The 23,482-nt window shown below is 31.6% G+C and overlaps 1 protein-coding gene across 2 annotated transcripts in view; it reads left to right on the top strand.

Annotated features, from left to right (window-relative positions):
* KYNU (kynureninase) overlaps window positions 1-23,482 on the top strand; it is a 124,890-nt gene that overhangs the window by 13,828 nt on the left and 87,580 nt on the right. For both annotated transcript variants that reach the window (XM_074302011.1, XM_074302012.1), the window contains exons 2-3: window positions 4,442-4,611; window positions 18,516-18,636. In XM_074302011.1, the coding sequence (XP_074158112.1) occupies window positions 4,443-4,611; window positions 18,516-18,636 (290 nt within the window). In that variant the 5' untranslated portion in view covers window position 4,442. The remainder of the gene's footprint in view (window positions 1-4,441; window positions 4,612-18,515; window positions 18,637-23,482) is intronic.

The following is a 23,482-nucleotide window of genomic DNA, read 5'->3' on the forward strand; positions in this document are numbered from 1 at the left end:
TTCCCTTCATTCATAGGTTTCATCATATGCTAGAACCTGATGTTTGCTTTGGTATACTCTCCATTGTTCATTGTGAAAACAGAAATACAGTTTTTCATATTTAATGTTTTCCTCAAGAGACAATATGGTGGGTAAATAGAAATTAGAAGGAATTGGCCTTGTTATATTTCTGAAACATGATGACTGAGCATGCACATGTCATCCAACTTCTTAGTGTCCAGGTTTACTGTCTTAAGATTGTAGATGTGTATAAAGTGCTGATCTGCTGGATAAGCAGTGTTCATATTTGGAACTACCTGTAAAAGGCTAGAACTGAGCAATGCACTTGGATAATGAAGCATGTGAGACTGCCAATTGGACAGTTCCCTATTAACTTGTTTGAAGGTTGACCCTCCCCAGCTGTTCTGTGCTGACTTGCTTGGTGGGACAAAGAGGGGGAAGTGACGTGTGTGGGAGGAGTAGGAGGAGGAAGAGGAATTGAGACTCTGAGGCTGAGTCAGTCTCCCCTGGCGTTTGAGAGAGGAAGGTGTGTGTGAGATTGTTAGACCTAACCCCCTGACCTTGACCATAAAAGATCAAGAATAAAGAAGCTTAGTGATCCTGGCTCCGGCTGATTTCTGGGAAGACAGAGTTCCAGAAACTACCTAAATGGTTGAAATTGTAAATCTAAACAAAAAGAAAATATTTTCTTGAAATAATTCCTGTATCTTAACTCTTTAAAGTACTTATTTATGTTTAGGCCTTCATAGTCTTTCTGTTACTTATTCCTTTCATTGCTTGTAATTACAAAATGTTTTTGTTGGATGAATCCATTGATTAGTGAATTATTAATAGTGGAAATTAGTCAAATTTCAGAAATAGTAATATCATTCCATTCTGCAGATTTGAGTAGTTATTTTAAAGATTATTGCTTTGATCAAAATTATCAATTTGATTATACTTCTAGTCTTTCCTTATATTTCATTATTGTGTCATGAAGTGTTCAATACTAACATGACCTAGGATCAGAAGCATCATATTAAGTATTTTTACAGAGTAATAGTTTTTGCAGTGTTTATATCAAGTTCATCTTCATTTTTTACTTGCTAAGATGAAGCTTCAGCTCATAAAGATGCTGTGGTATAAAAGGAGAGATAAGAAATGAAAAAAAAATTCTAGCAAATTTTTGTAAGTTTTTTATTTTAATTTAAAAGTTAAATACAAAATAAGAAAAGAAAAAAAATAAATAAAATATTTCCCTGTATACAGCAGAACATGAGAGAATTCAATATAAAGCATTATATTTCTATTTCAAGAAAACTTGCAAAATAAATACTATACATTGTTTTCAAAGTTACCCAGCTTTTCTTTGCTTCCTTGTAGGTTTTTTTTTGTTCTCTGTTGTTCACTTTTTACATGATTTTTTTTGACCCTTCCCTTATTCATAGATAGATATACAGATATATAAACATATACTTTCATATGGATACATATATCTATATATTTAGATAACTATAAATATGCAAATACATACTCATACACTTCTATACTATACTATACTATATTGTACTATATTATACTTCTATACTATACTATATTGTACTATATTATACTTCTATACTATACTATACTATATTATACTATACTATATTGTACTATGTTATACTTCTATACTATACTATACTATACTATACTATACTATACTATACTATACTATATTGTACTATATTATACTTCTATACTATACTGTATTGTACTATATTATACTCCTAACTATACTATACTATACTATACTATACTATACTATACTATACTGTACTATATTATACTTCTATACTATACTATACTATACTATACTATACTATACTATATTGTACTATGTTATACTTCTATACTATACTATACTATATTGTACTATGTTATACTTCTATACTATACTATACTATACTATACTGTACTATATTGTATTATATTATACCTCTATACTATACTATACTATACTATGCTATACTATACTATACTATACTATACTATACTATACTATACTATACTATACTATACTATACTATATTGTACTATATTATACTTCTATACTATACTATACTATACTGTACTATATTGTATTATATTATACTTCTATACTACACTATACTATACTATACTATACTATATTGTATTATATTATACTTCTATACTACACTATACTATACTATACTATACTATACTTACTACTACTATACTATATTGTATTATATTATACTTCTATACTACACTATACTATACCTATACTATACTGTACTATATTGTATTATATTATACTTCTATACTACACTATACTATACTATACTATACTATACTATACTATACTATACTATACTATACTATATTGTATTATATTATACTATATATCACAGCAGTAGACAGCATCTTCCTTCATAAGTTTAAGTCTTTCCATGTTTCTGTTTCTATGTTTTTGTAACTCAACCAGTTTGTTGCTTCCAACACCACAACAGTATTCTAACATAATCACATTCTAGTTGAGAGATTGTTCCAAGTTTCCTGAATTACTTCTATTCTTGGTTATGTTTGTTTTATTTATACAATAAAACTTTAATTTAAAATAATCAAAATCATCTATTTTACACTTAAACAATGTTCTTGCCTTATGATACAGTTTAAGGTCTGATACTGCTGAATCTCCTTCCTTTGCATCTTTTTCCCCTCGTTTCTTTGAAATTCTTGCCCTTGTGTTCTTCAAAATGAATTTTATTTTATTTTTTTCTAATTCAATTAAATAATTTTTAGTCATTTAATTGTAATGGCATTGAATAAATATGTTAGATAAAATTTCCTACCATAAATTAAGATTATATTCATTGTATATGGGAGGTTCAAAATAAACACTGTGAGATACATTTCAACATAAGAATCCTACAAAAGAAAGTCTAAAGTCGGAGGAACAAAGAATTTCGAGACGTCTGTTCCTTAGGCTGAAACTGAAACTTAGGTGTCTCTTTAATCAGCTAAAAATAAAAAAGATTTTCTACCCAAAGGAATGAAGGAAAAAGATGTATTCTCATTTGTGCCCTTTAAGATAGTTTCTTTTTCTATCTTTGGGTAATAAATTGAGAAAATATGTGAATATAAGCACAAGCTATAATCTAATTTCAAGGAGAGCAACATGTACCCAATTTTTTGGACTTCTCTATGTCAGAAATATTGTGGAAATATTAGAAACAACTTACCTTTATTTGTAGAGAGAAGAATGTTTTCTAGCTTTTACTAGTAAAAGTAGTAAAAAAGAAAAACCAAACAAAGCCAAAAAAGGCACTAAAGTTGGAATCAAAAACACTTGGTCTTGAAAACTATGTCATATACATGGAACTCTGGGCAAGTAAATTAAGCTTCATTTAATTCATCTATAATATGAAAATAATGAAAGTATTTCTGTTAGAGAGTTATTATGAAAATCAAATATATTTAAATTGCTTTGTAAACCTTAAAAATATAAATATCATCATTGCCATCATTACTGATTCAACTCTTTTCATAAGTGTCCATGCTGAAATGTCTCTTAATTTGGAAGCAACCCAAGCAATGATAAGTTTGTATTGTATCTTTAAAAAGATGATGAGCTAATACATTCAAAGAATGCATCCATATTTCCAAAATAAATGATTCAGTTAGCAAATATTTATTAAAAACTTAATCGGTTTAATCTTCTGTGCCAGAGACTGAGAACATAGATATATGCTAGAAAAATAATAGAATTTAGAATTGGAAAGGCATTGCTCATAAGATCTGATAGGGAAAAGCTATGCAAAAGTGACTCTGAAATAAAGGAGAATGATAAAATTTCAAGAGAGATCCTGCCAAGGAGGGGTCAAGGAACATTTCTTTGAGGAGATGCTACTTAGCTGGGACTTGATGTACAAAAGCATAGTGATGGGAGACTGAAGCATAAGAAGAGAGGACAGAGAGAACTTTGTAACATAAGATTTTAGGAAGTTGGAATAGTATAAATTAAGTCTAGGAAGATAAAAAGGATTCAAATTATAGAGTTTTTAATGCATTATTTGTATTTAGGAAGTAATGAGGAGCTTGTAAAGATTTTTTAAGTAGAATAGTATAATCAGAGTGGTACTTTAGGAAAATTATTTCAGAATCAGTATGGAGGGTGAAATGGAGAAAGGTTAAATGAGAGGCAGGAATTAGAGGCCAGAAGATCAATGGGGGATGTTAAAATAGTCTGGTTGAGAAGAAATCAAGCCTTGAACACAGGTAGAATCAGTTGTAATTGAGAGGAAGGAATAGAGCTATTGCCAAAGTAAAAATAATATGACTTGGCAAATATTTGGGTTCAAGGAATCATTGTCATCATCAAGAAGTTATCACTCTGTTTAAATACTACTAGAAAAATATAAAATAATATTTTGGTTTAATTCTCTTGTCTAAAATCTAGGATGAACTCTACTTCTCATGAGTCACCAGTAAGGACTCTGGAGTGCATTGCCTCTCAGCTTGGTTGCAATCTGACGGATGAGAAACTTGCTTTGTATCTGGATGAACAGGATGAGCTAAAGCACTTCCAAGAATGTTTCCATATTCCAAAAATGAAGGATCTGCCTTTAAGTGAGAAACACAATCAATGGGGAAGTTTTTAATCTTCTGCACATGCTTATCATGCATAAATATGGGAAAGATTTGCTATTTCTTCAACAATGAGAGTTCTCAGTATGGGAACACCTTCTACTGATGAGGTTATGGTTCTGAGTGACTCAGGAGATGAATTGTAGAATTGCCAGAGGAGCATAAAGTTAAAGGACATGTACATATTGCTTATAAGTGTGACAATTGAACTCAGGTATTCAGGTTTTCCTGGCTCTAATCCCAATTCTCCTTCTAATGTGCCAGACTTCCTTATGGTTTAAGGCAGAACATCGGAAAATATTAAAACATTGCATAATAGATCCTTTGCAGCCAGATCTGAGAGCAGCAGGTCTCTGGTACTGCTAACTAAATAAACCTATCAGTCTATCTCAGCCCCAAATGTTTTATGTTCACATTCCTCTTTTGAATAAAATTCTAAAGCATAGTACTTACAAAGTGCTTATGCTGTCACTTATCTTCTTTGAACAATATAGTGACTGATTGAAAATTATAGGCCGACATTTCCTTTTAATGGATTTAGACTGTAATGTCTTTAAGTACTTATAGCTCAAGCAATTACTTTCAATACAACATATTTTAGCATCTTCTATTGGTTTATTCAGTTGATGGTAATATTGTATTTTAAGTGAATTTTATTCTGGTACCTGCTGTTTGAGAGAGAAAATGTGTGATTATATGTTTCTTCATGTGGTAAGAGTGAAAGAAGTACATATATAAGGTATACTGGAGAATAAAAAAAAAGATGATGTCTTAGAAATGCTTCCTTAAAAAAATCAACTTTTTCTAAGAGATTGACAGTGATATTGATTAGGGGAACATTTCACTTATATATATATATATGCATATATATATGCATATATATATTCATATGTATACATTTATATATATGCATATATATATAATATATGAAACACAGGGAGTTATTTTTCATACTTGATCATATTCAACTTCAAATCAATGAAAATGGTTGCATAAATATAACTGAATTCTCTTCCAGAAGTGCTGATTTCAATAGATATCATGGTGAGCATTTCCTATTTTCTCAAGATTGATGCAGATACAAATTTATAGGCTCTAAGTAAGGAAGGATTTTTAGATAAGGAGTATTATTTAAGCTAATAGAGCTATGAAGTTAAGTGAAATGAAAAAGCTGCCAAGAACTATTATTGCATAAAGGATATTATTCTGCTATTTTAATTTTGCTATTGTTGGTGAGATAAAATAGTTCTTCAAGGTTTGAAATTACATTTTTGTGTCATTTAGAAGAGGAAATTTATTTTGCATTTATAGGCATGCAAATTAATTTGATAATTTCTAAGGTCCTTGTAGTCCTAAAATCCTAAATTTAATGACTAAACTTCTTATTGAAATAATTCACATTATCTTCTAATAAATGTAACTTAACACAGTGCCTGGCACATAGTAAGTGCTACATACATGTTAGTTTTCATTACTACTATTACTACTACTACTACTAATACTCCATGTTTAGGAACTTCTGTTTAAAAAAAAATGGATTTAAAACAAAACTATTAAAAGCTGAAAGGAAAGGAGCTGTGGAATCAATAAGAAAAATCAAACAAATGCTAGATGGCAAGAATTTTACTGAATTAGATCTTTCTTTATCCTCTCCTCCCTCCCAGCTTCCAGTTTTTTTTTCCATGGAACCGTTTTAGAAAATTCTCTTTCTTTAATACTATAGAACAGACTTGTCAGACTCCCAACCTGCTGGCCATAAGCAGCTTATGAAACTTCCCTGAGGCCAGAACTAGATTGAAATGCAATTGGGAAATGTTTTTCAAAATAAAAATAACCATATTGTTAATTTCTTGTCATCTAAGTCATATGTGGCCCACTGGGATCTTTTGTATAACTTCAATGCTTTACAAGACACTAAAGAAAGTAAAAATGTGATTTCATTTATTCTTAAGTTTTTGCCAGTATAAATGTCAAAAACAAGAGATATGGGGCAGCTAGATGACCCAGTGGACAGAGTACTGATTAGGAGTTAGAATGACCTGAGTTCAAATCCACCCTCACTTACTAGTTGTGTGAACCTGGGCAAATCACTTAACTTTGATTGCCTACACACACACACACACACACACACACACACACACACACAAATGCATACCAGCACAATTCCTAAATTTTTGCCCTTTGTAGTTAAAACAAAAATTTTTTAAATATAATCCACTGATTAAATCCAAGTGTATTATTTGGATAAGCGATATTTTAAATTTATTTCATATAATATAATTTTATGATCAAATTATGAATAATATATCATGTTTTTCCTAAACTGGCAAAATACATTTAGAAACAAAAAGACTAAAAAGCATTGCATGTATTTTAATTTTTCTTCAAAATCTATTGTATTTTTTGAAAGGAGAAATAGAAAGGAAGCACAAGCAACTTAAAGTATTATTTTTATCACCATTACAAAATTTCCAGAAACTTATCATCTTTATTTTCATATTTGTTTTCTCTTGTTTTTGTTGGTTACTATTTGAACATGCTATCACACACACACACACACACACACACACACACACACACACACACACAAAGAGTTGTAAGATCATGATTTCTATTTTCTTGATTAAGACACTAAAAAATATTTTTTCACATGAAAATCTATTCTTACCTTTTACTATTTATCCCTTCTAAGGAAGGAGCAAGTCAGATAAATGATGAGTTTAAGGAGACAAGCCAGCATGGATCAATCTATAGATATCCCCAATTTCTATTTCTCTGACTCTGACCTCTTTTCTAAGAAGACTTTCACCAAAATTTCCTACTTCTATCTCCAATACAATTGAAATAAGCTTAATTTTATCTTTTTCTCTAAATCGGCATTCTCCTCTAACTTAGTCTACTATCTACCCAGTCTCCATATTTGGAATTTCAGTATTCTATCTTTTTCTGTGTCCCTATTCTTCATCTTGTATAATGATACCCCATATATTGAAAGCTTTTATTGTCCTATCAATTTGTCACTTTTTTGTCTTCTCTTTCTTTCCACTGTCTCCCACTATACACACATATCCCTAATACATTTCATCATTATTTACCTAGATTATTATACTAGTACATATACTTTTTCTCCAACTTAATCTATCATTTGTGTGTATGACTGTCTTTATGTATAGATGTTTTATTTATAGATATTTATAGATCATTTATTTATATTTATTTATATATTTATATATAATATATTTATATATATTTAATGTATATTTATATATTTATATGTTTTTATATATTTATATAGATTTATTTATATTTATTTATATAGATATTTATAGATCATTTTTATTTATAGATATTTATAGATCATTTATTTAGCTGTTAAGCAATTATTAAGCACCATGATGTGCCAAACACTATGTCAGGAATTAAGGTTAGGAAAGAGGATAAGAACAATACTTTTCTCTCACAGGAGGAAACTAGTTTTACCAATGCAGGTTGGCCTTTTTATCCATTACTTAGAGACCATTGATTAAATGTCCTACATAGTCATATAGCTGGCATGAGTCAGAGACATTAAAAGCTAATTTTCTATTTATTATTGCACATTGAGTCGATGCTAGGAATAAACAGGTGAAAAGAAAACTGCCCCTGGCTTCTAGGACTTTACGTTATATTAGGAAGAAGTAACATATACAAAGATAAGGCAGCCAACTAGCATTTTTAAGTGCTTACTGTGGGCCAGATACTGTGTAAAACAGTATGTATATGACACATGCTCTGCTCTCAAGGAGCTTACAGTTTGATGGGGGAGACACGCAAAAAACTATGCATAAACACCACCTGTATGGGATAAATTGATGAACATCAACAGAAAGAAGGCACTGGTATTAAGAAATGTAAGGAAAGGCTTCTTACAGAGTTTGGGAGTTGAGCTAGAACTTGAATGAAGTCAGGAAAGCAATAAGGCAGAGATGAGGAGGGAGAGAAAGAGGCCAGAGGGACAGTGAAATGTTTGGAGTCAGGCAATAGAGTGTTATGTCTGAGAAAAAGGCTTGAAGCTAGTATCACAGGTTATCAGAAAACCTGGGGAAGATTCAAGATGTAAGAAGACTTGAAAGTTAGGAAGAGACCAAATTATGGAGTTTTTTATGGCAAAAATGAAATATTCCTTACTCTCAAAAAGAGCTTTCATTCTATAGTCAGGGAGTCAACATATGCACAAGTAAGTACATACAAAATAAATCCAAGGTAATATTATTTAAGTAGGAGCTGAAGTCTAAGCTGGAGACAATCCAAAAAGATTCCTTGTAGGAGGTGGTGTGATCTCTCACTATGGTTTCTAAGAACTGGAAATGAGAAGAGAATACATTCTAGGTACTGGAGATAACCAGTGCAAAGACACAGAGATGTGTTTAAAGTACAGCAAGATCAGTTTGATTGACCTTTAATAAGTGCAAAAAGGGGAAGAAGCTGGAAAGGTATTTTTAATTTGTGAAGATCTTTAAGTACCCAATAGAAAAGTTTGTATTTGATCCTAAAGGTAATTTGGCATGACTAGAACTTTTGATCAGGGGAGTGACATGATCATACCCATGTTTTAGAATTAACTTGCCCAAAAATCACACTACCAGTAAATATGAGGATAAGAGTTGAACTTACATTTTCCTTGCTTTAAGGATATTCTCTATCCACAATATTATATAATGTCTCAATGTTGGGGACAAAAAATAAAAATAAAATAGTTCCAGCTCTACTTGAAAACTATGTAGAGGGCACATTAAAGAAAGAATGGATTTAAAATAAAGATGTTAATTAGGATGCCATTGTAATAGTCCTAATGGAAATTTATGATGATGATAATGGGGTGTTAGCTGTGAGTCAGGAAAAAAGAAAAAGGATTATCAAGATTTGGCAAATGATCCCTATTAGCCATCATCTTTCCTCAATGAATGAGGAAAGTCAATATATACAAGGTCCCTTCACTTCCTATCCTCTCATTTCTAAATTCTCTGCACTCTAGATTCTAACTTCATCATTAAACTGAAATTGCTTTTTTCAAAGTTACCATATGCCAAATCTAATATTATTTCTCATATTTCATCCTTCTTGACCTCTGAATAGCTTTTGATACTGTTAATCACCATATTCTTCTGGACAAAATCTCTGAGTATCCATGATTGCTCTTTCCTGCTTCCCTTCTTAGCTATTTCTTTCCAGTCTCTTTGCTGGATCATAATCCACATTATACTTACTAACAATAGATGTCCTCCAATACTCTGCCCTTGATGCTTTTCTCCTTTCTCTTCCTATCAAGGGTTCTTAATCTTTGGACCACAAACTTAAAAAAAAAAATTTTTGATAATTGAATTATTAATTTCTTTTGTAATTATGTATATTTTATTTTATGCATTTAAAATGCTATTCTTATTCTTTAAAAAATACTATTCTTATTCTTAAAATATGAGAAGGGTCAAGAGATTTCAGGAGACTGCTAAAGGGGTCCATGACATACAACAAAGTTAAGAACCCTGCTCTATGTCACATGGTGATCTTATGAGGTCCTAGAGTTCAATTATCATCACTGTAGAGATGATACTCATACCTATATATCTAGAAGCAGCTAATTAGTGCAGTAGATTGCACCCTAGAACTGGAGTCAGGAAGACCTGCATTCAAATATGTCCGTAGACATTTACTTGCTATGTTACCTATCACTTAAACTTTATTTATCTTAGTTTCCTTGACTGTAAAATGGGAATAATGACATCATCTATTTTGCAGAATTGTTGTAAGAATAAAATGAGATAATATTTGTAAAGTGCTTACTTATCATCAGTAGACTCTATAAATGTTTATCTCCTTCCCTTACTTCCATTTTCTTTCTCCTTCCTAATCTCCACTTTCAATCACAAACTTCTTTTGATCACCTCAAATTGAATGTTCTGGAAGCATCTTAACCAAATATTTCCAAAAGATATTACATTATCTTTTCCTCCAAATTTTATCTGCTTCCCAACTTTCCTATTATGGTTGATGTTGAGAACACAACCATCCTCCCAGTTAATCAAATTTACAACCTCAGTGTCATCTTAACTCCTCACTTGAACTCTTCTCACATATTCAATCTGTTAATAATGTTATTTTTATCCTTACTACATCTTTACTATTCACTCTGTTCTCTCCACTCACATCCGGCCCCACTCTACTATAAGCTTTTATTATGTCTTGCCTGGATTATTACAATAACCTTCTAACCTTTTCTGAAGTCTCTCCAAACTTTAATCCAGCATTTACTCTTCAGGCAAGGTGATTTTTACTACTGGTTTTACTATTGTGCCACCTACTAACCTTTTAAACATAATTCCAAAATAGTTGGATTAATTCAAAGCTTCACTATTAGTGTATTAATATGTCAGTATCTAAAACTCAGCTAATATTGTTATTTTTTCTCATTTAAATATGATACAGAACTCCACAGCTGGATTAATATTTTTCTTACTATTTGGAACATTTTTTTATTTAGTTAAAAGTTGGACATTCCTTTTTTTAAAACCAATGTATTCATAACTTCTGATCTCTTTACTATTTGGAAATGGTTATTGGCCTTACATATGTTTTTTATATTTTATTTAATTATTCAGTTTGCAAGCTTTTTTCTCTCGCTTCCACATACTCTACCATTTAAAAGAAAAACAAAACCCTTGTAACAAATAAGCATGGTCAAGCAAACAAATTCCAACAATATTGATGTCCAAAATCAGGTTTTATTCTTCATCTTAAACCCATCATCTCTTTCTAGATATAATTTTCATAGATTATCTATCTTATGGAATAGAGATGTCACATTCATTACTTTCAGACCACAAGAGGCCAGGACCATATTAAAATTAGAAAATGTCTAACAAAATAAATAAAAATACAATGCAGGATAGATAATGTTAATTTGTGATTTTCTAAGTCAATATGTGGCCTGTGGCAATCTTTCTTTTGAGTTTGACTCCACAGCTTTAGAATTATGCTACCAATTTGCATTTATCAGAGATTTTCTTTTTTCCTTATACTGGCATTGTTATTTTATAAGTTGTTCTGCTTCTGCTCACTTCATTCTGTGTCAGATTAAACAACTCTTCTTAGGTTTCTCTCTGAGAATTTATTTCTTGTGGATCATTTCTTGCAGAATGATAATTTTCCATTATATTCATATGCCGCAATTTGTTCATTCTCCAGTCTTATATATTTTATTAATTCCCTCTATATCTTACATAGCAAGCTTTTCTTAGATGTATGATGCATAGATATTTTCCCCAAGTGTCAGATTCACTTATTCTAGTTATACTGATTAGGTTTTATCAACAGCTTTTCAGTTTTTACCTGTTTAATATTTTGCTTTTTAATGAGGAGAAAGGGGGGATAGTAAAGCAGACATTAAGAAACATACTGTCATAATGATTCATAGAGACAAGCAAATAAGATGAAGGTTTTCCTTGAGTTTTCAACAAGTTTTGATCATCTTAAAATAAGGGAAAGACATGAGAGGAAAGGATATATTAGGGGTTATATTATAAAGGTAGAAGTAGAATTCTATATAAACAAGAAAAAGGGGAGGGGAGAGGGTCACTTTCATCTAAACTTGTCATAGGAGGGTAGAACATACAAATACACATATACAAAAACTTAAAGAGAAAAAGGTTTTTATAGAAATATATTCAGTTCAACAGAGAAAACAGGAACCCAGGAGAGAGGAAAAAAAGGAGATATTATTCCTAAGCAAAATGAACACCAAATTCTAGGAGGGATAAAGATGAGGGGTCATAAGGAGGTAGAGAAAAAAAATAAAAAGAATTTTTACTTGAAGCCTGAGTAAGAGGGAAAGAATAATGATAGGGGAGTAGACACTATTTGCATTAAGCAAAGAGTGTTAGTGCCTCATACACTCCTACTCCAAAATCCTCTTCTATGTAAAGAGGGGGGAGATAGCAAAGAGGAAAACAAAAATATTGAGAACAGTGAAAAGAAAAATTTAATTAAGTGTAACTGTAAATGGCAATGGCATGAAGTTACCCATAAAATAGAAATTAGTAGAATGAATTACAAAGTAGAATCATATAGTGTTTTGTTTATAAGAAATAAACTTAAAATATAAATATTCACACAGAATTAAAATGAGGAACTAAAACAAAATATATTTCAGATGATTTTTGAGTAGGGGGAGGGAGCAGAGAAGAGGGAGGCAGTCACTATTAAGTAATAAGTAACTTTCCCAGAATCACACAGTTACTAAGTATCTAAGGCTGGATTTGGACTCAGATTACTCAGATCTTGCTGACTCCAGGGCTCTCTCCTTGCCACCACCTAGCTGCCCTTCCAGATGAGTTGTGTTTATGCAACCATCATGATCTCAGAGAAATAGACTGATAAGGAGTCAAATGGGAAAATCATATTGGGCTAAAATGTACTTATTTAACAAAATAATATTTTTAAAATATTTAACAAAAACTGAATTATATAGCATCTAAATACTTATAGGAAAAGCTAAGTGAATGAATTATTGGGAAAAATAATAAAATTCTAAAGTGAGTGTATGCCAGTGAAAGCTAAGAGAAGAAAACTAAAAATATGAATATAATTTGAGAAAAAAAGTTAAATATGATAAATCTCTGTTAATTATTGAAAGAAAATACAAAAGAGTAGATTTCTCAGCTGTGCATGATACCTTTACAAAAGTTGTCCATTTCTCAAAATCTCTACAAAACTTTTAAATACATATTTTATTTATCACAATAAGATTTAAAATTATATTCAATGAGGGTCATATTTCCAAAAAGAAAAGATATAATTTCAAATAAATACCAAAGGAAATAGTCTAGGACCAGCTATATTTATGCATTACTTCTCTCAAACATTCAAAGAACTATTAATTCCAGTATTATATACACTTTTAAAAATACCAAAAATACCAGTATTATATACACTTTTAAAAATACCAAAAGTATTATATATACTTTAAAAGAATAACTCTCAAATTCATTCTATGATACAAATTTGATTTTGATACCTAAAATGAGTTAAAACAGAGAAACCTTAGATCAACATCTCTAATGAAAACTAAAGCAAAAATTTAATAAAAATTCAATATCTTTGCCAAGATAATTCCAAAAAGGAAAAAAAAAAATTCTGACACAACTGAACAACAAAAAAGGAGGAAACATAAAATGCTGTTACCTATAATGGCTATAAATACAGACAGATCTTTTTTAAGCATAAGAAGAGAATAATTCGAGGATGTCCATTGTCTTCATTTCTTGACCAAAAAAAAGAACACAAAGACACAAAACTATCTTTTGCAAATGATATGATAGTGTTCTTACAGATATACCCTTGAGATAAGAAAAAAGATAAAGATTTTATAGGAGCAATGATATGGATAGCTGTTTTATTTATGGTGACAAACTAAGGAGATATCTCACAATTGAGAATTAATCAACAAATTATGGTATATATGCATATATATATATACACATATATATGTATATGAAATATTTGTTTGCAATATAAGAAATGAAAAAAACAACAACTTGGGAAACAATACTTGGGAAGAGTTGTATGGATCTATGCAGAGTGAAATACTTAAAACCAGAACAATTTATACTTTATCAACATCATTAAAACAAACAACTTTTAAAGTTAACTCCTGATCAATCTTGATTCCAAGGATCTAATGATAAGAATAATTCTCTTCTCCTGACATAATTACATAGTATAATATGCAAATAAGATATACTTTTTTTAGACATAGCTAATATGGAAATTATTTTGGTTTAATTACACTTATTTGTTGCAATGGTTTTGTTTTTCCCTTTAACCTGTTGTGCAGAGGGAAACAAAGGGAGGGAAAATAAATGCTTTGAAATTGGAAAAAAATAAGTTTTAAAATGGGAAAAAGAAAATACAAGTTCTTTGACTGCAAGAATTCTCTCATTTCTTTGAATCCACAGTGCTTTTGTGTAGTGCCTAACATATAATATAGATATGTATGCCTTGGTATAAAAAAAAAATAAAATAAAATAACACCCTATCAGGCTACACTCATTCCTTTTTCGGAATGGATTACTAAACTAACAGATGACTAAAATTCATTGGATACAGTTTAGTACCTCATTTTTCCTTTATGTGAAGATGGACAAATATGAATTTCATGAGAATATAATTAGATATATTCAACAGTAATTGGATGTTCAAATTCTAAGATTAGTTTTTAGTGGTTCAATGATAATATGGCAAGAAGGCTCTAGTGTAGTATCCTAGAGATCTGATGACATGTAGGATATGACTCAAAACTTGGAGGGATAACTAACTCACTGGATGACAGTCAGATTCCCAAAAGATCTTGATGCGTTTATAATTTAATAAAATGAAATTCTGACATTTGAATATAAAAAACTTTACATTGCTTGAAAAGCATAGTCAGGAGTTAATCTTAAAATAAAAAAAAAGATATAATGGTCAGTGGATTATTAGCTCACTATTAGTTAGCAGTGTGATGTGACTGACAAAAAAAGCTAATACAGTCTTGGGCTGGATTCAGATTCATAGGTGTTAAGAATAGGGAAGTGTTAGTTCCACTGTACTTCACACATTTCATGTCTCATAGTGATAGCACTATCAGATCTGGGTGCCCCTCCCCGCCTTTTTTTATTAAGCATGTTGATTGGCTGGAGAATAACCAGAGTAGGGTAGCTTTATGTCTGGAGAGCCTTGAATAAATATCCTGAGAATTAGTTGAAATATTGGGTATGTTTTACCTGAAAACTAGAATACACAGGAAAGACATGATGGCTATATTCTAGTATGACAAGGGATGTCTTGTGGAGATTTTTTTTTCTGTTTGGCTCACAGGACAGAACCAGAATCAATGAACAGAAATTGAACCCCTCAAAAAAAAAGGAAATTTAAGCTTGTTGACAATCTTTAAAATTAAGCCAAATTAAAATGAATGGGTTACCTTGAATGGTGATGGGTCCCCATTCTGTGATCTTTAAATAAGAGGGTGGATAACCAGATGATGAATGCTAAAGTGGGGATTCTTCCCCTGAAAGGGTTGAACAAAATAGTCTATGAGTTCTCTTCCATCTTTCAAATTCTATGATTTTATAATGTCCTTCTGTTAGAAATAAGTTCTATATTTAAAAAGCCAGGAAGGGTAGGTGGTGACCTCTTTTCCTACTCTCATAAAATTGATTGATCACATACTTCTTAGCATTCTCAACTCATCTCATTTTAACTTGGCAAGCCATTGGTCTAGACTATGATAGCTTTGTATACTATTTTTGTATATTATGCCTGTTCTATGGAGAAAAATAAAGTATGAGAAATATGATCCCTCCTGACAGAACCTTATGATTGTTTTGATGAAATATGAAAAAAAGCAGAAATCAAAGAATTTAAATATAGGGTCTACATATTTTGCAATGGTCAAAGTAGGTCTTTATAGAACAGGAAGTTTTAAAGTTAATCTTTAAAGAATGAATAAAGTCGTTTTTTCTTAATATAATTCCATTATGATCAATTTTGTTCATTGCAATCATATCATATGTTAGTTAAGCTCTTGGGATACAAAGCATTATATCAAAATTTCAGATCTAGCACTTCCTTTAAAATAGGAAGAAAGTACTTGGGAAATATGTTCGCAGCTTATACAATAATTGATAATTGAATCTAGAATCCTTTCTCTTTCCTTTTATTGAGATGTCTTTTGAATTTGAAATCATATGCAGATGTATAACAATGGAAATAGCATAAAGTAAAGCAGAACAGGGTCTTAAAGAGAAAATGGAATAGTAAGGCAATGAATAGATATGTTGTTTCAGTAGTCTTGCATATTGCTTTGGATGGGGCTGAAATGTATGAGAGTTATATTCTTAACTCTCAATGGGCCAAATATTTTTGTTGGAATTTGAGACCCAGCAGACAAATTAACAGCTCTAAATTCAAAATAAAAGGCCACGTTTTCTCTTCTTGGTAAGATGATTATTTATTCTTCAGGATAACAAAGAACTGTTAATGATCCCAATTTAGGAGTATGAATAATGTTTATACTTCTCATTGGATCAGAATACAGATGAAAAAGAGGCAACAAATCTATAAAAAAAAAAAAAAGGTATATTCAAATGTATGTTTATAAGTTATCCTTTAAAAAACTAAAACATTTAATTAAAGAGTTGCAGAAATTAGCTTTATTTCCAACAAATACACTGCTATTTGGACTCAATGAAGTATAAGAGTACCTAATCAAGGTTATCTATTTCTATACAGATGTAATAGAAAACTCATGAAAACAAAATCATTTTTTTTTTTGCTCATTGTCAGCTTTTTAAAAATTTGTATTTATTTTGTTTTTAATTTATGAAATAAAACAAACATTTCCATAACAGTAGAATTGTTACAAAAATGATTGTACATGAAACTGTGACTTTATTACATATAACTTTCTATTCCTTTTAAATATATAACAAAGTTATCATGTAAATAACTTTTCTTCTTCTTTTCTTCCCTTCTCCCTTGAGAAAGAAAACTACTATTAGACACAATATGTATATGTATGTTTAAAATCATTTTATACATACTTCTATTCATCAGATCTTTCTCTGAATGTAGATAGTGTCTTCCTTCCTATGTCATTTGTAGTTGATTTGGGTATAACATGATGATTTCATTTGCCTGAGATATCAAACATATTTATAGTGAGAGATAAGGAATTAATATACTTGATTGTGTTTCAATATGATAGTATATATCTCTTTTTCTCAAGTTCAAATTTGAACTTGGGAAGATGAGTCTTCCTGACTCCAGTTCAAATCTGGCCTCAGATATTTATCAGCTGTGTGACCCTGCATAAGTAACTTAATCTTGTTTATCTCAGAATCCTAGTTTCATCATCTATAAAATGATTCAGAGAAGAAAATTGGTAAACTATTCCATTATCTTTGCCAAGAAAACCCTAAATGGAGTTACAAGGAGTTGAACAGACTGAAACAATTGAACAACAATAAATCCTTTCCAACCCAGCCTCCCTCTCTTATTTTTCTCTTTTTTACATGCACATTAGATTTTAAGGTCTTTTTTGTTTTTTGTTTTGTTTTTTTGTTTTTTTTTGGGGAAAGGACTAAATTTTTTTATCTTTGTAGCCTGAGGATCTAACATTAAAAGTCAGTCAATAAACATTTCTTAGTTGCCTACTCTTTGTCAAACACCATGCAAAGCAACTGGAATATAAATAAAAACTTTAGCTTTAAAAATATATATATATTTCCCACTGCATATGGGTTCATCTCAAGTCACCTTGACCTGTGTCTTGCCACTGGACTCAGTGCTGGAGGAGAGCATGACACTGATGACTTTGCACAGTCCTGCCTTTCTTAACTCCAATTTACTTTCAAATTAAGATATCACCTTCTTTATATCATTGGTCCTCTTCCAGAACAAAAGATAAACAACAGTACCTCCAAACAATGACAGATTCTGCCTTCAAATAATTTCAATTTAATAAAGGAAAACAACACATAAAAGGAAACACCAGAGTGGGACAGAAGTCGGAGGGACTTTACCAGGTGTTAGGTCATGATGGAAAAATTGAAAGGATTTCACCTTAAGGGGTAATTAAGAGATGATTAGCCTGGAAATCCTATATAAATAGAGGTTTGGAAAGGAGGTCTTTATTCCTCTATCCAATAAGAGTTCTTCTCTTATTGGGGGGTAGTGATAAGGTTTTTGGTGTGTTTTTTTTTTTTTCCCTGCTCATATGATTGTGCTTGTACTATATTAGCCAAAATATCAAATGGAAAATTTTTCTACTCCCTTATTTTTCAAATAAGCAGGTTTCATTTCTCTTTCAGTTGATCTGTCTTTAGTAAATAAAGATGAAAAGTGCATCTACTTATTGGGAAATTCTCTTGGCCTTCAACCAAGAAAAGTTAAAACATACCTGGAAGAGGAAATGGAAAAGTGGGCCAAAATGTGAGTACTTTCTAAAAACTATGATTCAAAGTTTCATAAAAGATCTTGAAGCTAAGAACAGAAATGTGTGTGTTATCCTACTGTATAATAATATTTAGCTGATCAAAGAATTTTATATCTACAAGAAATCTTGAAGTATTTAATCTATTCCTTTAATTTAATTTTAGTGACAATATGAGTTATAAGAGTTCTGCAGAAAGAAGCTAAAAAGATAATTTAATCCAAGTTTCTAAAGTTAGATAAGAATTTCAAATCAGCCTTTATAAATAATTGTCTGTTCTGCTCTGTTTTTAATCACCAATGATAATACCACAAAATCCCTTAGAAATCCATTCTGCACTTATACTTAGAATATTATAATGTACCAATACATAGTTCTCACGTTTAGAGTTACAAATTTGAAGAAAGGGAAAACCTATTTAATTACACCTAAGAGAATTTTCATTTAACTTCCAGTCAAACAAATTTCCTGGTTACTTTTTCCTCATTCCTTTCTGCTTTTTCTGCTATTGTTTGACCTGTTTCCCCTCTCCCCCTTTACTTATAAGTTCTTTAAGAACAAAGTCAAGTATCAATTCTTTCAAGAAGCATACTTCAGCTATAGCATCTCAAATGGATTTCTCTTTTTCTCAGTCACAAAAGCACAAGATCATTGCTCTAGAGCTAGAAAGGACCTTAGAAATCCTTTAGCCCAAAGATATCAAAATGAGATCTGAAAACTATAGAGTGCATCCCTACCAGATTAAAATGTAAATAGGAAATGTTTAATAAAATAAATAAAAATACAATTCAAAGTAAATAGTATTAATTTGTGATTTTCTAAGTCAGCAAACTAATAATAGTCAGAGAGTTCTATTCTACTTTGATTTTGACCCTATTGCTCTAATCCAATCTTCTCATTCTGCAGTGTAATGCCAGAGAAACTGAGGCAAGATAGAGATTAGAGAGTTTTTAATATTTTATTTGAATTTCTGAGAGGGAGGGATCAAAATCCATTTTTCCCCCAAGGCTGAATTGGACTTTTGTCTCAAAGAATTCAGGATGAAATGTGAGATTCCAGAGATTCTTTATAGGGAAAGGAGGTGGGGGAGAATTGGGTGGGAGGGGCGATGATAAAGAGCACTGGTGAGCAGGAATTTCTAGGAAGGGATCTTCAATCCAGTTCTGACAGTTGTCAGGGTAAGGACCATAAATTGTTGATAATTAAGAGGACTTAGGAGCCAGAATATTTGAAATAGAAGATCTCCCCCTTATCTGAAATTAAACATTTACAGTTTATGACCCTAGAGTAGCTGGCCCTAAGTTATATGAGTCCTAATGGTCAGGAAGAGGAGGTTGCAACCAGGGGACGGAGGCAGAACAATTCAGGGAAACTGAGACAGAACAATTCAGGGAAACTGAGACAGAACAATTTAGGGAAACTGAGACAGAACAATAAAAGGAAACTGTGACACAAAAACAAAAGAAGTTGAGACCTAGTGAGATTGAAATGATTTATTCAAATTCACAGTTAGTTAACAGGAAAGCTGATAGAATCTGAATTTAGATGCTCATGATGCCAAAATTATAGCCTTCTTCTCATACAATTTAATTAGCAAAAAAGGAAAGAGGGGAAGGCAAAAGTATGAAATATGAAAATTCTGGCTCTTTGACTCTTTTCAGAATTGATGTTTTTGCTGAACCAGATACTCTGAATGTTTCCCGATTCAATCCCCATACCACTCTGCCTTCCATACTGGAAAATCTTTTTTTGTTGATAATCCAGAATTTAAAGTTGACAGCCTAAAGCTTGAACTCACTATAGTAATAAGAAATTGTAGTAACAGATCTAATTATTCCCAGGTTGATTATAATACAACTAAGCTGAGCCTTTGTGGTTCACACCTAAGTATTTAATGCAGTGAGGGGAGAAGTTTGACTAATTTGTGAAGCCCAAGATAGTTTTGTCACTTGTAAGACTGTGATGCCTTTTTCACACTATAAAGGTATCACTACATTGGAAAGCATTCTGAACTAGCTTACTTTGTTATTTAAAGTGTGAGAATCAGAGTTAATGAAAATGGTTAATACACTTTTCTGACCTGATTTCTTTGAAGGAGCAGGAAATTAGGTTGAATGAATTTGAACTTTAGAAAGTATCCTTGCCTCTTGGTTATTCATTTAGCCCAGCACTGCATTCCCCGCTTCTCTCCCACCCCAATTATTTTCTTTTTTTTAAATTGCAACCCTATCCATTTCTTTATGATTATCCTATTTTATCAAGTTAATGGTTGATTTTTTTTTAAAGGTTACAGTTAGACCACATTTCCATGCTGAGATGAAGATACAAAAGGAAAGCACCTATCAATCAAAGGACTTTCTTTAATAGAGGGTCACCTTCTTTTACTTTTTTTCTTTGTGTCAATGGAGAATTTCTTTTCCTCTTCTCTCCTTAACGGACTTAGTAAACATTAATTAGAAAGGGCAGTTGATGTACTTTAATACTTTTCAATGTTTTGACTATTTTAAGAGTGATTTTTTTAAATAGGAAAAATAGTAAGCAAAAATAATTGCAAATTCTTTTCACTGTTAAATAATGCCTACAAAAACAGATAATGAAACTTTCATTATACTCACACATGGTCTGTAAAATATAATCTACCATACTTAAATGGTCCATCAGGTTCACTATTGTAAGTTCTTTATAGTTGCCTAGTATCTTTGTTATGTGTGGTTGACAGAGAGAAACTGGAGCATGGATGGAATTGTTCCTGAGGCAGGCAGGGAGAAGGCTCTGATAGGGATCAGTTTAATTCCATATCTCCTCTCCCCTCCCAGAATTCCAGTCAAACCCTGAGGGCCACCCTTTGTGGGAATCATGGTCAGCTTCACCTTTCTATGTCCTATCAGAAATCCCAGTCATATTCAGAGGTTAATTTTTTCCTATGAATCTGTTTATGGCACTTGCCATCTTTATTGCTCTCTTTTAGATCAGTGACTTTCCCCTTATCCCTCCCCCATGCCATGGGACTGCTCTTATAACCTCACTGTGCTTTATTGTGTCTCTCCTTTCAAACTCTACTTCTCCTCCTTATACCTAACTAACTCTTTTAGGGTGCTAAATCCGTCTTAGGATTTATCCTGCCAACTAAGGGCATACCTTGTGGAGTGTTTTCTTTCTCATAGCTAATTGCAAGTTCCACTAGAAAACTTGTTTTTTTCCATTATTAAATATTAAAACCCCTTTCCTTGCTATGTGCTCTCCCACTCTATTTCATCTTTACTGTTTCTGGTGTCTATTGTATCTCTTCATTTTATCTGTAACCTCTTCTCCTAAGTAAACCTACCTTTTGCCAAAGAGAATGACCATTGTGAATTCTTCATGACCAAATGCCAACATTTAGTGCTTTTCCTAAAGCCAATCACCTGGTGCTACATCATTTTGGAAATCAGCCATATCAATCACAGGCATATGGAGTAACAGGACCATTCATTAAATAAATCATTTTTTAAAAATCATGCCACAGCCAGTTGTCTGAAGTGACTCAAATCTACATGTACAAAATGAGATAAAAACTTGATGGATTTGTACCATTTTACAGACCAAACATTAAACTGTCTTTAAAAAAAAAAAAATGGCTACAGCAAAAGTTTGAAAGGAGGAATTCTTGAGAAACAAAGACATGTCTGGGGCTATTTTTTTGTTTCTGAGTTTCAATTTCAATATTGTATGGTTTAAACAGTTTCTCAGTGACATTTTGATTTTTAAAACGTTTGTTGTAAAATAAATAGCAAGTCTCAATATTTGAAATAGAAAACTTGCATTCTTATGATTTTCTTCTCATGTGATAATTGAGTATTTTGAGAAAATGGTATTTTCTATTGCTAAAAAAAATTTTTTTAATTGCAATTAGAGTTTCTTGGAAGTAGTAAACAATGGACCTGAAGAGTTTTTTTGAAGGTATTTTAAGGGGATAGATATGATTAGAGCCGAGAGGTTGTAGAAAAAAGGTACTTACAGAGTATAGCAAAAGATGGTTCTATAATTGATGAGATAGATTTATCTATTAGTTACATAAAAACCATGTAAAGAATTCTCTAAACTTTGCAGGAATTGACTATATGATTCCCAAATTATGTGTGCCTAGGAATGCCAAGTTTATCAATATACTTATTCATTCATTCAAGAGATATTAATTAAGAATCTCTTATGAGAAATTCACTAAGCAATAATTGTTTATGATAATCATAATTGTATTTTAAATGGAGCTTGGCAAATGAAAAGAATTGATGCAGTTATTGGGAGGGCAGAGAGTTGTGGAAATCCCCTCTGGTCGGAGAGACTCACAGGTCTAAAGAATTCACAGACCAAGAAATGTCTGAATGTCAAAAGGGCACCGAGAAGCCAGCTTTGCTAGGAAGACAGATTCCTCAGTGGCAAAAGGTCCTAGCAGAGAAATAACAAAAGGTTATAACTGAGAAGAGGGTCTCTTCAAAGGGGGCAGGAGTCCTGGCAGGCAGCTTTGCCAAGAAGAGAGCTTTGTTGGCAAAGCATAACTCCTGTTTCAGATTTCTGAAAAAATTTGGAGTTCAAAATGGTCATTTTATTGGCAGTCTAGGGGTAGGGCTTCCATTGAATGAGATTCCTTCAACATTGTCACTGCCCTCAGGCCTAGATTTCCAGTTGAAAAAAAAATACTTATCTTGGGAGTTTCTAGCCACTCAATAACCAGGAGTTGGAGCTACTGGGAGTGGTGGGCTAATCTTAATGTAACCACTTAACTGCTCGGAAGGGTGGGTCTCTGTCAAAAGAGAGTTTCAGAATTCACTCTCTTCAGAATGACATTATAAGAACTTTTAAAAGAAG

Source organism: Sminthopsis crassicaudata, chromosome 3 (assembly GCF_048593235.1).
Source record: "Sminthopsis crassicaudata isolate SCR6 chromosome 3, ASM4859323v1, whole genome shotgun sequence".
Taxonomy (NCBI): Eukaryota; Metazoa; Chordata; class Mammalia; order Dasyuromorphia; family Dasyuridae; genus Sminthopsis; species Sminthopsis crassicaudata.